Source organism: Thermobia domestica, chromosome 1, assembly GCF_964235325.1.
Source record: "Thermobia domestica chromosome 1, izTheDome1.hap1.1, whole genome shotgun sequence".
Classification (NCBI taxonomy): domain Eukaryota; kingdom Metazoa; phylum Arthropoda; class Insecta; order Zygentoma; family Lepismatidae; genus Thermobia; species Thermobia domestica.
This window is the reverse complement of record NC_137454.1, coordinates 127481387-127495962: the sequence shown is the minus strand read 5'-3', so window position 1 is coordinate 127495962 and position 14576 is coordinate 127481387. Positions and strand designations below refer to the sequence as shown.

The 14576-nt window shown below is 34.5% G+C and overlaps 1 protein-coding gene across 1 annotated transcript in view; it reads right to left on the bottom strand.

Annotated features, from left to right (window-relative positions):
• Nucleotides 1-14576, bottom strand: part of orb2 (cytoplasmic polyadenylation element-binding protein orb2) — a 244668-nt gene that overhangs the window by 154331 nt on the left and 75761 nt on the right. Inside the window, exon 2 of the mRNA XM_081763185.1 lies at nt 9926-9976. Within this exon, the coding sequence (XP_081619311.1) occupies nt 9926-9976 (51 nt within the window). The remainder of the gene's footprint in view (nt 1-9925; nt 9977-14576) is intronic.

The window sequence follows — 14576 nt, the reverse complement described above, 5'->3', positions numbered from 1 at the left end:
GCGATTCAATACCGTTCTAATGGAAAAGAACACGCACAGTGAATTCGCACTGCTAGGAAAGTTTCCCAAACCACAGAGTTTAAGTTAGTGGCGGGTTTCTGTACCAAGAAGAAGTTCCTTATACATAAGTGTGGCCTCTAATGTAAAAGTAAATGTGGCTTACTATATACAGCACATCTTAAATCACTATACCGCCACGTCCCCCTGCTTTGTATGGTAATGAAACCACCGAAGTTCATATCTATCAAGACAAGGCCAGTAGTAACGCCGCCAAAACAACGGTGGCCTACATGGTTCCAATGAAACAGGAGACAGGCATCAAGGCTTTTCTATTTATACACATCCCTATTAAATCGCCTCTTTGGCCTATTGAAACGGAATATCACAAAATATCGAGACACAACACGTGAGGGATTCTGGAAGTGTGGAAGGACGAGTTAACTAAACTAGATCAAACAATGCTCAAGAGAAGCCTTCTTCAAAGGAAGCTCCGATGTCGTGCAATTGTTAAATCATCATACTGAACATGATCGGTAGTGAAAAGGAAGTTTTACAGCCTAGGGAATGCAGGTGAAATTCACTACCATAACGATGAAATGACCTTCTATAACGCCATAAGAATTAGCTTTTCCCCAATTTTCTTAAAAATTACGCACGAGAATTTACCCTCAAGCATGTCCCTTTGATCAGTCCGATGTAGTGTATCTACATATATATCATTGGACGGTATTACAGTTAAATTAAAATTACAGTTTAAGCAGTTAATCATAAACCTGGATTATATCTCACTAACCATACTGTATGTATAATTTTGTCTTTGTAGTGTCATCATTTTTTTAGTGTATACATCAATATCAGTTTCATCATAATAGATGACGAGGATTGTCTAATTATTAAATTCTAATTATTCTAAAACTAAGCTGAGAATTTACACCCATCCATATCATTTTGTTTACTTCAATGAGATCTATCGATTGGAATATGTATATTTCATCTTTGGACAATCTGGTTTTTATTTTCGTTCAACACTAATAATACTGTAGAATTTAAAACGCTGAAGCATTGAAATAAAACAGGATCTTGCATTACTAGTAATTAGGGATGCGCACAAGACAAGATTTGTGACTGTCTCGTCACGAAAATGTACTGTAAAAGTGATGTCTCGACTCGAAAAATGTATATTTCTCTATTGGAAGAGCCGTGTCTCGACTCGAATTTTGTCAGGAAAATCCTGTCTCGACTCGTCTCATGCGCATCCCTACTAGTAATGTCTGATTTAGTAACACAATTGTAGACAATATAAAATCTGTGCTAACTGCCAAAACAAAATTACTGAGTACACAGCCAAGATGTTACTTCAGAACTGATGGGACATACAGGCACGCGCATCGTTTTGGGGATTATTTGAACTACTTCCATAGTGAATACTAAATAGCCAGTTTTCACTGACTAGTGTTAGGCACATAGGCCACATTTTTATATTAAACCGAACTTTTCCATTTTTGGCACTTAACACGGATTTTATATTCAGTCTACAATTATGATCTCCATAAGAGAAAGCATACAAGAAAAGATACTTTTACAACGGTATTAAAATCAATAGTATTTGTAACTTTTTAAATATTACGCGGGGTTATTAAACGTGACTTTTCTATATCTTGAAACACGTAAAAGGATTGGTGAGGAGCTGGTGTACACTCTACACCGTATATGCTCAGCTATAAACATGTTCAAAAGTTATGCCACTCTGCATTTCATACAAGTTCTAAAGCTCCAGAGCACTGTTTTCCAATTTTAAAATTTTCCTTTTATTTTCATTTATCTTGTCAACAAATTTAACACCACAAATTTTAATTAGACTTACTTTCACAGAGACACACACAATGATTTTTTTTTTTTTTTAAAAAAAAGATACCTTGGACGCTAATGAGAAAAGAATTCAAATGAATGAAAGAATAACTGATACACAAGTAGGAAAAAAACAATAGTACTCCGAGTAGTAAATTTACACAGACGATATGGGAGATTCTCATCTCTACTAAACTAACAAGGTAAAACCAAACAGTAGAATCAAGAGAGTTTAGACAGATCATTAATCATCAAGAAGTTTCAGTTCATACAAAGCAACGAAGATAAATTATTTTTTAAAAAATCATACATTTTCAGATTAGACGTTTTAGGCATTTTACATGAAATCTTTCGTCGGACGGTTATGACCTGTAGATTAAATAAGACGGATAATAAATATACCAGTATGTTCCTTATCCAAATATCCAAGTTTCAGAATCCTAAGGTAGGCGTAGTTCCTAAGTGAAGTCTTGACCCAACTACGGTAGGTCTCAGTTTTGGAACTACGGACCTTTAAAGTTCATTTTTTCATGTTTTCGGCAGCGTATAATTCCGAAAGGAAGTATTTGTGCACCCAGGTTGGTCTATATTTTTTGTCTCATCTTGGTGTGGGGAACCACTCCCAAACGTTGTCAGTGTTGTTTAAAAATAGCCTGTATAAGTGAATGATTATGAAAGAAAGAAATACTTTTATGTCCCATGATTATGCCCTGTAGGCTAAAGGAGACGGATGATTAACAGAAGAGAAAGAATGTGAAATAACCAGTGGAATGAGAATGTACGAGGCAACAGGACAACTTCAACAAAATTCACGGACACGATACCATCCTTCATACAGCCTGGAATCAAACCAGACCAATGATAACAGAGGTGGACGTTCTATCAGCGAGCCACTATTCCTACAATTTCATAAGCTCTCTGGATTCCTGTTGCCTGTTTCGGTAAAGAATATACTTTTTTGCAAAAAGCCTTAGATAATGACACCACCTGCTAGAACATCATTTGAAAAAATACACATTATCCTACCGAAAATAAAAGTTATTTTTACTAAAAAAGAAAATATCTCGAGCCTCAACTTCCAAGAAGTGACTGGATTTTATCCGTAACGGTGTGAGAATTTTGCTATCTTACGGTTATATTCCTTGCGTCGCAATTGTATCTTTACCGCACGCAAGGAGCTCATTTATCGCAGCAACCGCACACTATAATAGAATAGAAATAAAATTTGACCTTTCTATAATGGACACAAATGCCAATTTTTCTTTGAAAGTTAAGATATATATATATATATATATATATATATGTATGTATGTATGTATATCCATGATTATATATATATATATATATATATATATATATATATATATATATATCATGGAATTTCTTCACTACAGATTGAAATCCCTATTTCAGTTCCAACCCATACTTGACTTGTACTATTTGTTTTACGTCTTTATGTAACATTAAAGGGACCTACGGTTACTGGAATCGCAACGAGCAGGCCTACTTAAATTTTTATTAAAAATTTTGTCAGTACATAAGGTTTATTAATGATCTGCTAAGCACACAGTTTCTTCTCTCTGTAGATTATCCCCTCCTTAAACAAAATCGTTAAATACGCAAACAAACATAAAATGGAAAGGACAAACACCAAAAAGCACAATTTACATTAGTAACTTTTGCAAACAAAAAATCATTTGCTCGGATTAGCACAAAATTTAATTTAGGTGATTCTAGATGATCTTGACATCTGCTATTCTGCGGACTACATCCTAAACATTTCCTATTATTACAAACTCATATTAAAATTAAAATATACAAAATTCAATTTTGTATTTTGTTTCAGCAAAGTTTACTCATTCTCTTTTTGTGTGCTTACTATATTAACCTGGATTTCGATTATGATGTATTAACCACAGTCGCAAAATCAACCCTAATTTTACAATAATCAAAACCATACAAGATATTATATTTTACCTTTCACTGCTTTAAAACCGTAACTTAGGAAGAGATTTTCTGTTATGGAGGAATCAGCAATTTATATTTTTTAAAAAATCTATTCATTCTTAGTATACACCAACTTCTTCTAGTTCAGTTATAGGAAAATCATTAAAATTATTTTGAAAATCTAATTCTTTTTAATCCGAAGAAAAAAATGAAAACATCAAAAGCAAACATTAATGTATTCTTTATGCTGTTTTGACAACAAACATCCTGTAACCAACTTACTTTTGTGTCCAAATGCATAACCTCCCCTAAACTAGTGCAAATTTTTTTATACGTGCAGAACGTGAATAATTTTAAAATGAAACATTTTTACGCTATCAAAAATTGCAGTAAGATGTTACGATAATTCTTACATTATCTTCACGAAAATCTTCCTTTCACTTTTCCTTCCTAAAGTCTCTAGTTGTCAAAATGTATTTTAAATGAAAGAGTGAAGATAATATTTGCATATTAGAACACGAATGAAGTAGCAACCTGCTAATTTTCCAGAATAATTGCTCCTCTCAAAGCGTATACACTGAATAATGAAGATTGATGCTCTAATCACCTTGTCACGTCCAGATATATCACTGCAACTTTTCCCTAAAGAACAAGAAAAGAGAAGAAAACGCAAGACCTACGAACAGGAATTCAATTACTTTCAAATCACGAATTTTACCTAACAATTCACATCTTATTTAACAATTTGTTCTCTTTTCCACGAAATGGGGATAAAAAAATATTTTCACATAGTCACTCCACGAAATGGGGATAAAAAAATATTTTCACATAGTCACAACATAGGCCGGTTGGTGTGAAATGCAGATATTCAGTTCCATGTATTTTCACTATTCTTCTGCCAGACAATATTGTATCAGTCTGAATACACTGTTAATCTTCAGAACCTTATTACTTTTGAAAAATCACAGAAAAATCCAATTGGAAGCATTCTCGCTCTTGCTATCTTGAACTATTTGCAGCTTAGAAAGCTTTGCATTTTTGCAAAAATCAGAAGAAAAATAATCTTTTTTAACGCATAGATCTATTTGAATTTTTAAGCAAGTAGCTATCCATTTATAATTATTATAATTATCTTCAGGTTCTTAGAATATTTAAAAAAAGGAAGAAAAATGTTTAAAATACAATAGATACAGTTCACACACTTTGTACGTATGCACACACTACAGAACGCATTGCTCTGCGTAACGTACTTCAAAGAGATGTAAAATGGAATTCCTTCCACGTATATAAATAAAATGAAATATTTCATAACTTTAATATCCGGCGATTATGTCCTTTTAGGCAAAGGGAGACAATGATTAGGACAAGTAAATGATGATGGAAGAATTGGTGGAATGAAAAAGTGGGAGGAAACGAAAATACTAAGAAAACCCAAGGGCACGATGTTGTCCACCACAAACTTACTTGGCCGGGGATAGAACCAAGGATCGCACACACCAGAGGTAAGTGCTCTACCACTGAGCCACCGTCACCCCATCTCTCACATATGTGTTCAACATAACGAGTACGAAAAAAATATGTTGAACATGGTTGGAGTAATTACATTGGACGATCCACAATCCTAGATAATGGGCAGTAAGATAATCAGACCGTTAATTATCGATTATTATGCATCACACATGATATGTGGCCCATACTTTTACAATATGACAAGTGTAATTATGATTTTCTATATTTAAAATATTTTCGAAAAAGGACAATTAAGGTAGTCCACACGAAAGAAGATACTAACTAAATCGTCAATTTTAAGAAGGAATTGAAGACCATACAATGGAAAAATGACTTTTTGTACTCTACGTTATCTCTTGTATTATTTCCAGGCTTCGTTCTACATGTGAGAGGTAGGTAGTGTGTAATTATCAAGTGCCAGTATAAACTTGGTGGCTACTAAGTGAAAACCCTACCACTAATACCGCTTCTTCCCTTCGATTTTTCAACATTTTGGTTTTTCGACTTCTTCCCTTCTTGAACTTTACGATTCAATTAATATAAAGTTTAAGGAGAAATCCCCCTTTTTAAAAGTAGTTTCGCAAAAATAAGAAATGAAGAGGATTTTTTAGTTGATACAGTACTTCTAAGATGTTAACCAATGTAACTTCTTAGTAAGTTCTGTAGATTATAAATAATAATAATGATAAAATTCCGGGAAGAAGATTACATTTACAAACTGAATTTTAACATCGAATGTTTTATCCGGATTTTTCTATAATTGTACTATTACGTTACTCCACCTAACTTGTGTGACTGTATTCAACATGCTACATTGCATGAAGGTCCAGTCAAGTTGTGTAATTGGGATTTGAACATATGAGCAAATTCCTTTTGAAAGCGGTTGATTACTGCAGAGAAAGGAGGAATAGGAAGTAAAAATGAAAATGATGAGAACGAGGTCTAATATTATGACCTTCAACTAACTCATGCAATCTGTTACTGGAGACTTGTTAACGCTGGACGGAGGCAGCGATTCATATAGCTCACCACGAAAAGGGTAGTAAGGAACTAGATTTTTAGGAGCACAATAACGACGAAGATCTTGTTTTGTTAAAACTTACTTCATGCTTAAAGTGCTCATCAAAATGTAAAATAGATCAAAGTCTCTTCAAAATGTAAATTAGATAAGAGTCTCTCAAACAAAGAGTTTTGAAAAAGAACTTCAATTGGATGTTTCTATTGATTTGATACCACATTAGTGACTATACAAATCTCATTGTAGTGTGTACTCACTTTCAAGAAAAAAATACTTAGAACAAAAACTGACATACGGATCTTTCTCATTAAATGTTAAAGCATATTTTAAATATATTCAAAATCATGAAAAAAATCATTCAAAGAAATATACTAGTTTTCTTTTCTGAAACAAACAATTCACAAACAATAAAAAGTAGCTTAACATAATGTGCATGAAAATTTATCTCCAACTTTCTGAGACCATGATGAATACAAAAGAATATATACAGGATCTTAATGAACTATATCGACAAACTGTAAGAAATGATTCCTTACATCAAAATAAGAGAAAGAGTTCCTATGGACCTGTGGGAAAAAGTGCATAGTTTCTGAGCTAGGGGTGTCCAAGACAAATTTAAACCGGCCCTATTTCGAATTCCAGAAACTGTGGATGGTGGTCCTTATCAGCGTAAAGTAAGCCACGCATACGCAATCCAAAAATGCATATTTCATTAATTTCAGTGGCAGTACAGAGTAGTCCATACAGGGTGAAATTCCCAGACATACCATCAACTGAATTTTAAGATATGCTCTGAGTTTACGATTGGTTCAAAGTTGGTAAACGATAAGCCTTGATAGCAGTGAACACAAAATCCTTTTGCACGATGTCGGAAATGTTACTGGTCTTCACTAGAGCGAAATTAAACTACCGCTAATTTTAGAGTTTTTCTGTAATATCTTCAAAACAAATAAAAATATCCGAAAAGCAGAAACGTAGTGAACTAGACAATACGCTTTTGCATGTGATACCTTTACCACAATTCACCTATCTGCTTTTGGTATGCCGCTATTTACAGAACCCGCAAAAATACTAAATCTATCTACAGTTCCAAATAGAAAGGAAATAGATGAATTGTGAAAAAGGTATCATATGCAAAAGCGTATTGTCCAGTTCACTACGTTTCTGCTTTTCGAATATTTTCATTTGTTTTGAAGATATTACAGAAAAACTCTAAAATTAGCGATAGTTTAATTTCGCTGTACTGAAGACCCTTAAAGGATCGTCAGCAGAATGGTTTCTCGTACTCGGTAAACGCATGCTGAAATGTTTTCTTTCACGCTTATAAGTGAAGAAAACGTGAAATATACCGTGACGAAATACATCGCATCACACATTATTATGATCACACACACACATACACCAAAAAAAAAAAAAAATGGAGCGGCCGGTTCCTAACACTTCCGACTTCCCTACGAAGCATTGGATGTCCATTGTTGTCAAGGCTTACCTTCTGACTACTTTGGACCCTCCTTGAAATCAGGGTGTATCTGAAAACTCTATTGAGAGCATATCTGAGAATTACACCCTGTAGGGAATACCCTGTATACCTATTGAAAATTGACGAAATATGCACTTTTGGATTGTGTATGCGTGGCTTCCTTTACGCTGATAAAGACCACCATTCACAGTTTCTGGAATTTGAAATAGGGCCTGTTGAAATTTGGCTTTTTCGCGATTTTAGACAGCCCTGGCTCTGAAGCTAGGCACTTTTCGCCATAGATCTATATGAACTTTTTCTCTTATTTTGATGTGAGAAATCACCTCTTATAGTTTGTCGGTATAGTTCGTTAACACCCCGTATATTTTAAAAAGTATTTATTTATTTAAACGAACTCCCAGATACAGCTCGTAAGGCCAGTTTACACTGGAATTATCAATAATAATAATAATAATAATAATAATAATAATAATAATAATAATAATAATAATAATAATAATAATAATAATAATAATAATAAAGGAAGTTAAAGTCAGCCATGGCCTATGTTGAAAATATCACTAACATTTTTTTGACAGGAATGAGTGGAAAACTGAAAAAACTCAATCAATACGGTCAACCACACTAGATTCGAAACTTGTATCTCATGATTGCAAAGCATGGACGCTAATCACTTGTCTAAGAATATTATACCGAAATATAAAAGAGATCTGCGATATATCTGAACTAAGCCAACTCCAACCAGCTTTGCTTACTAAAGCATAATGCTTACTGTATTCACTTTACTATATTTTTAAACAGCAAGATCTTCCTTTAAAAATATATATATCCCTTGACACATAAAAGTAATTACAGAAGACAAAATGCTTTTCATCTCGTTGAAACGTGAGTAGAGTCTAAAACACTATCAAAATACGCGTGAGAATTCTTTATTTACTCAAAACACAAGTTTTAGTGACGAGGCCTCTTTTATCTACCGTACACGCCTTATTCTTCCTGCAAGTTGATTTGCAAAACATAAGAAGTCACAAGTAATTCATTAGAAAATACGGTATATTAAAATCAACTTCCTCAAACACGTATTTCATTTACTTATTTATTTAGTAAGTGTAGAGAGCTTTCTCGTTACTAATACACAATACCCACGAAGAAATACTTGAGGCCCGCGGTACTCAGGTGAGTGGAGTCTGGTTCGATCCCAGCTCGCGCCAAGTAAGCTTTGTGGTGGACGAATACTGATCTCCGGTTCCCTACCACTTTCTTCATTCCACCATTTCATCCATTCTCACAATCACAGTCTCCTTTAGCCTACACAACGTTACCTCTGGACAAAACTGAAAAATCTCATCTAATACTTGTCTGTTCTGTCTTTCTTACGGAAGGAACGAACAAATATGGGGGTAGAAAATACGTAGTAATATGTGCACTCTTCAATGTATAGGTTATTAATTTACAGCGTAGCTATTCAGACTTCAGGAAAGGAACAAGAAATTCGTTTATCCTAATGCAACTAGCTTCAGAAAAAAGTAACATTTCTTATATCTAAGGGAACTACTACTTCTATGTCACTATATTAAAAATTTAAAAACACTTTTCTGCAAAATATTCTAATTTTCAAGTCCACAATACCTCCGACTGTGGCTGGCCGAGTCCATGAATATTACTATCTAATATTGCTAATTTATTCATCAGATGACTTGAATCAAATTCTTTTTTTAAAAGGATGCAAATAATGTGACTACTATAATTAACTTCATAAAGTTTATTTTCAATGAAATTCTTTCTAGTCGTCTAAAGTTAAAAAGTATGCATTAACCCAACACATACAAGCATAATTAATTCGAAGACGATAAGAATCTAACACGTATAAATTCTGAGGTCTTCGTAATAAAAGCAAGTAAACTCTTCGCAATAAAAGCAAATACATTGGATCAATGCTTCCGTATCTTTTTCTTTGTCTTTATGAAATGACCCTTTGACATCTCAAAATAATATATCCTCATTGCTCTGAGATTGAGCAAATGCATTTCATTGATATATAAAAATACTTTCATTTCTCGCATACTACAGTACGTCACATCAAATTGTTTAAAGCAGTACTTTTGTTACTTATGGGTACTTACCATGCAGCTGGGCAAGAGACTGAAGTGCGTTTGTATTACAATTTATGAATCCTGAAATAAAATAAATCCAATTAGAATGAAAAAGATAAAATCACTGAAATAGAATAGAGAGCCTAATTTAGAAAACATACATTGTAATGACTAATTCAACATTGTTTCGTAGCATCATATTTTGATTCGTATAATGAACAAGTATTACAACGGATACTCTATTCAGTAATTTATTGATGTATAGTATTCGAATATAATTGAACCGTACCGCTATATAATTTTTTATACACTTACTGACATGTAAAATGTAAAATCATGACATACTATTATTATGGTTTGATTTGTATGCCATACTGTAGATGTAAGTAACGCAGGACATTACTTTCAGAAAGTAGCTGAAGCTGCATGGAACATCCAATATATACAGTTATTCGCAGTGGTTAATAAGCAAAATTTCTTCTGTACAAATCTTACTAATACTGTAATTTTGAAAATGCCAAATATGAAAAGTCGAAAAAGGAGAACGGAAGAAAGGAAAGATGTATTCAAAGGTGAAAGAATTAAATCGGATAGGTTAATATCAAATTCCTTACATGATGGTCTTTACAACAAATTTTAGCCTTAGAATTACCGCTGTTGTAACTACACTTTGCAAACTCTGTTACATTAAATGGAAAAGGAGGAACTAACGTAAAACACAATGAGCAACCAAAAGAAGTTTCCAAAACTGAAAAGAACGCGGATTTTACGCGTATCACATTTCCTGACACTGAAAAATTAAGATATCTTCTACCTGAAAGTTCTATGAACATAGCTGAACCACAAATTCTTTTAAATTTATCTTCAGTTTTGCAATTACTTTGTAAGTTAAGAGAGTCTGGTTTCATATAGGAAGTCGAACTCCGGGCCAGAAGCACCGGTCATATGATAAATCTATACACCAATACTACAAAACATGAGTCTTTTCAGCAGAGATTTACGATATAACCAACAGATTTAAAATTGGAAAGTTTGGTAAAACAGTACGATACTTTCTGCTTTCCGCTTCATTAGCTTCAATACAAACACAGCTACTATGATGTGAGGGACCTACTTCCTTATTTCATGTTTTCTAAAACATACTAATGGTATCTTGAATAATACATATTGAAGAGAACATATACCTTTATACAACTACAGGTGCACGACTGGAATTCATCTCAATCATTTGGATCTTGTTTTACACTGCGGTCTGCATTTTTTTTAAAAAAAAATAAATTATTAACTGTCTTACTATGTGGCTAAATCACATCACATAGTTAATAACTAATTCTGAAGTTTCAAAAACTAGAGGTTTAGAGCCGATGAAACCAATCATATCGGATTCGAACACTACTCTCAGCTCTGTTTTATATTTTCCTACCTTCTTCTAGGTCTACCAGGAGTTTCTTTAAGGATTTTCAAGCAGAACTCTACACCTAACACGAGATTTTCTATATAAATAACGTTCTTCTCACCTCACGGTCTTGATTATAGAGTTCCTTTTGGCTTTAAATTTTTTTCCTGAAATGCATTTTCAAATAACTTTTGTTTGTGATCATCTCACCATGTTAATGACCAACGTGCGCATGGAAAGGGCATTACTATGCCCTGGTTTTCAGTTAAAAGTTCCTCTATATTAGTCACGACAATGAGAGTTTTTGTTCCGAGTAATAACACATATTTCTAAACATACATTTATTTGTCTTTACATTTGTTCAGTTCCTCTGCTTTACAGCTCCCCGACAAAATAAGTTTGTGGAAGACAACATCGTGTCCGTGAATTTTGCGGGGTACTCCAGTTTCTTCCCACATTATCATTTCACCAATTCTTCCATCATCATACACTTGCCTTAATCATCCGTCTCCCTTGGCCTAAACGCCATAATCATGGAACTTAAGAGTCTTCATCCCGGCAAAATTAAAATACCGCTAATTTTACAGTAATTATGTGATATCTTCAAATAGATAAAAGATAATAGAAATATGGAACAAGAGCGCCCTAGACAATATTATTTTGCGTGAGGTACCGTTATCACAAGTCAACTAGTGGTTTTATGTTTTCAGCTGTTTAGAAACGCGAAAATAAATGCCGATTTTCAAAGTGGCTCGAAATCGAAAGCAGATAAGTGAGTCGTGATAACGGTTTCTCATGTAAAATAATATTGTCTAGGGCGCTCTTGTTCCACATTTCGATTATCTTTTATATATTTGAAGATATCACATAATTACTGTAAAATTAGCGGTATTTTAATTTCGCCGGAATGAAGACTCTTAAACGGAAGATTTCATTTTCTATTTTACAACCCTTGCTTACAATGCTTCCATCATCTCGATGAACGTGGTTTCTGCACACACTACCCTTTCCATGTTTCTCCCAAGCTCATTTCTTTACATGATGTTAACAGACTATTCCTATTTTATCGCACTGATCATAGATCATTCATTCCCTACTAAGTCTACATCGTCTACCTATCCGAGCAACTGGTTAAGATCATTCAACATTAATTCCTTGTTAGTACCTTTGTTTTTCCTGATCGCATATTCTAAATCAAAGTTACAGTTTTAACAGTAATCATAAGTGCCGACGCGAAGAAAACATTAGGGTGGTCTAGGGATGCCCGCACGGCGAGACGAGACAAATTTTGATGACGAGATATGAGACGAGACAGAGCTTTTTTAATAGAAATAAATGCACTTTCTGAGATGAGACATCACTTTCACGACTAAAACTAACTAACTCTATGGCCTATGGAACCCGGAGGTTCAATGCCGCGTTCACAAAAGCTCTCCACTGAGTTCTATCCTTAGCCAACTGGATCCAGTTTCTACTTTGTATTCCTATTTCTGCGAGATTCATCTTAACATTGGCCTTCCAGTCAAGACTTTGAAAGCGTTTCTACTTTCTTCCATCCTAGCTACCTGACCTGCTTATCTAAGCATCCTAGACTTGATGACCCTAACAATAAATTATGTAGTTCCTCGTTATGAAGTTTCCGCCATTCCCTATTCCCGTTCCTCTTGGGTCCGAATATTCGTCTCAGTCACTTTCACGACACCTTTTCGAAACAAGACAGTCTCAACTATTGTTTGGTAGGCATCCTCAGGGTATAGTGTCCAGTGATCATTTCAAAATGTTTCTTCCGGGAGCTACTTTCAACACACTCAGTGGAAAATACTACTGTGAAAATACTAGTAACCCGCGTCAAGCAAGATTGATATGCCCCCCGGGGGCTTCTTCTCCGGTTTACTTCCTGAAATAATCAGTGACGGTGAAAATTTTAATGTCTGGGGCGAGACAGAGCGACAGAACTGTTTTGATGAGCACCTATTGTGTAGCGAAAAAAAATCTTTATTATTATTACTTAACTTAAATTACAATAAACGTTTAGAGGTAGTCGTAGCCGTTCATCTCCTTGCTTCCCTCTGGCGTCGATGCTGGCTAGTGGTTACTTAGGTATTAATATATCAAAAACAATTCTCAACAGACCCAAATAATTTGAGCTAGGGGCAGAAAAAAGAAGAATGCATTCATTCACGTAAAAAATTCTGGCAGAACGAAACTGGTTGTGTAAGAACATTAATAGTACTTAAATAATAGTGATAATTAAGCAAATGAAATTTTATCTGAATAGTCATTTTAAAAAATTAATCCACGAAAATTGTTTTCTGGAAATAATAATACGAAAACAACATTAAAACATTGGAGGGGTTCAGTCCCTCAACAATATTTGCGGAGGGGGGACTGAACGGATCTCAGCTTTCAGATTTCGACACCTATGGAAGTAATGCGTCTCCTTGCTCCAGGTCATTATGAATCTGACGAACACCTTCGTATTTGACCTTGCTGCTAGTTTCCGTAAGACAGGTCTTCACTAATCTTACCATCAACTTGAGTATTACAAATTCCTCCAAGATGAATATTAATGCCTCTATCTTGTAACCTAATCTAAAGCATTCATCTCTGGTGCGAGGGGTCCCAAGTTTGATCACAAACGATGTGAATTTGTAGTGAACAATGTCGTATCAGTGGGTTTCCTCGGGGTTCAGCCGCTTCCTTCCTCATTTTCATTCCAATAATTATTTAATAATTCACTTTCATTTATTAACCATCTCCTTCAGCTCATAGGTCATAATCGTCGGACGTAAAATCGAAAACTTCAGTTTTCATTAAAAAAAAAAAAAACAAAAAAAATAAAAAAACGAGTCATACACTTTCCTAAAGTCTATTGAACTATATCACCAATCCCTCATTACATTCTAAGATTTGTCTCATATCGAACATATGGTCCAATATTATTGCGCTTGAAGTTACATTGGTGGTCTCAAGTGGTCTCCAATTACTTCATCAGTAAAACGTTTATCATGCTATAAAAATATTTGCCAAAAAACGTTATAGCAGGCTGGGAGTGGTGAAATTCAACGCTAATGACTGGTTGTTGAGTTGATTTTGTGTTTAACATTCCCTTCAGCACCGAGGCTATATGAGACGGAACCTACTGATTAACGTGGAATCCGAACCACATGAGCTCCCGCCCGGAATCAAACCCGGGTCTCCTCCGCCGCTAATGACTGGAATCCGCGAGAATAAATACGGCATTCATTTCCAAAATAGCTCTTAGTGTGGAATTTCCTTATGATC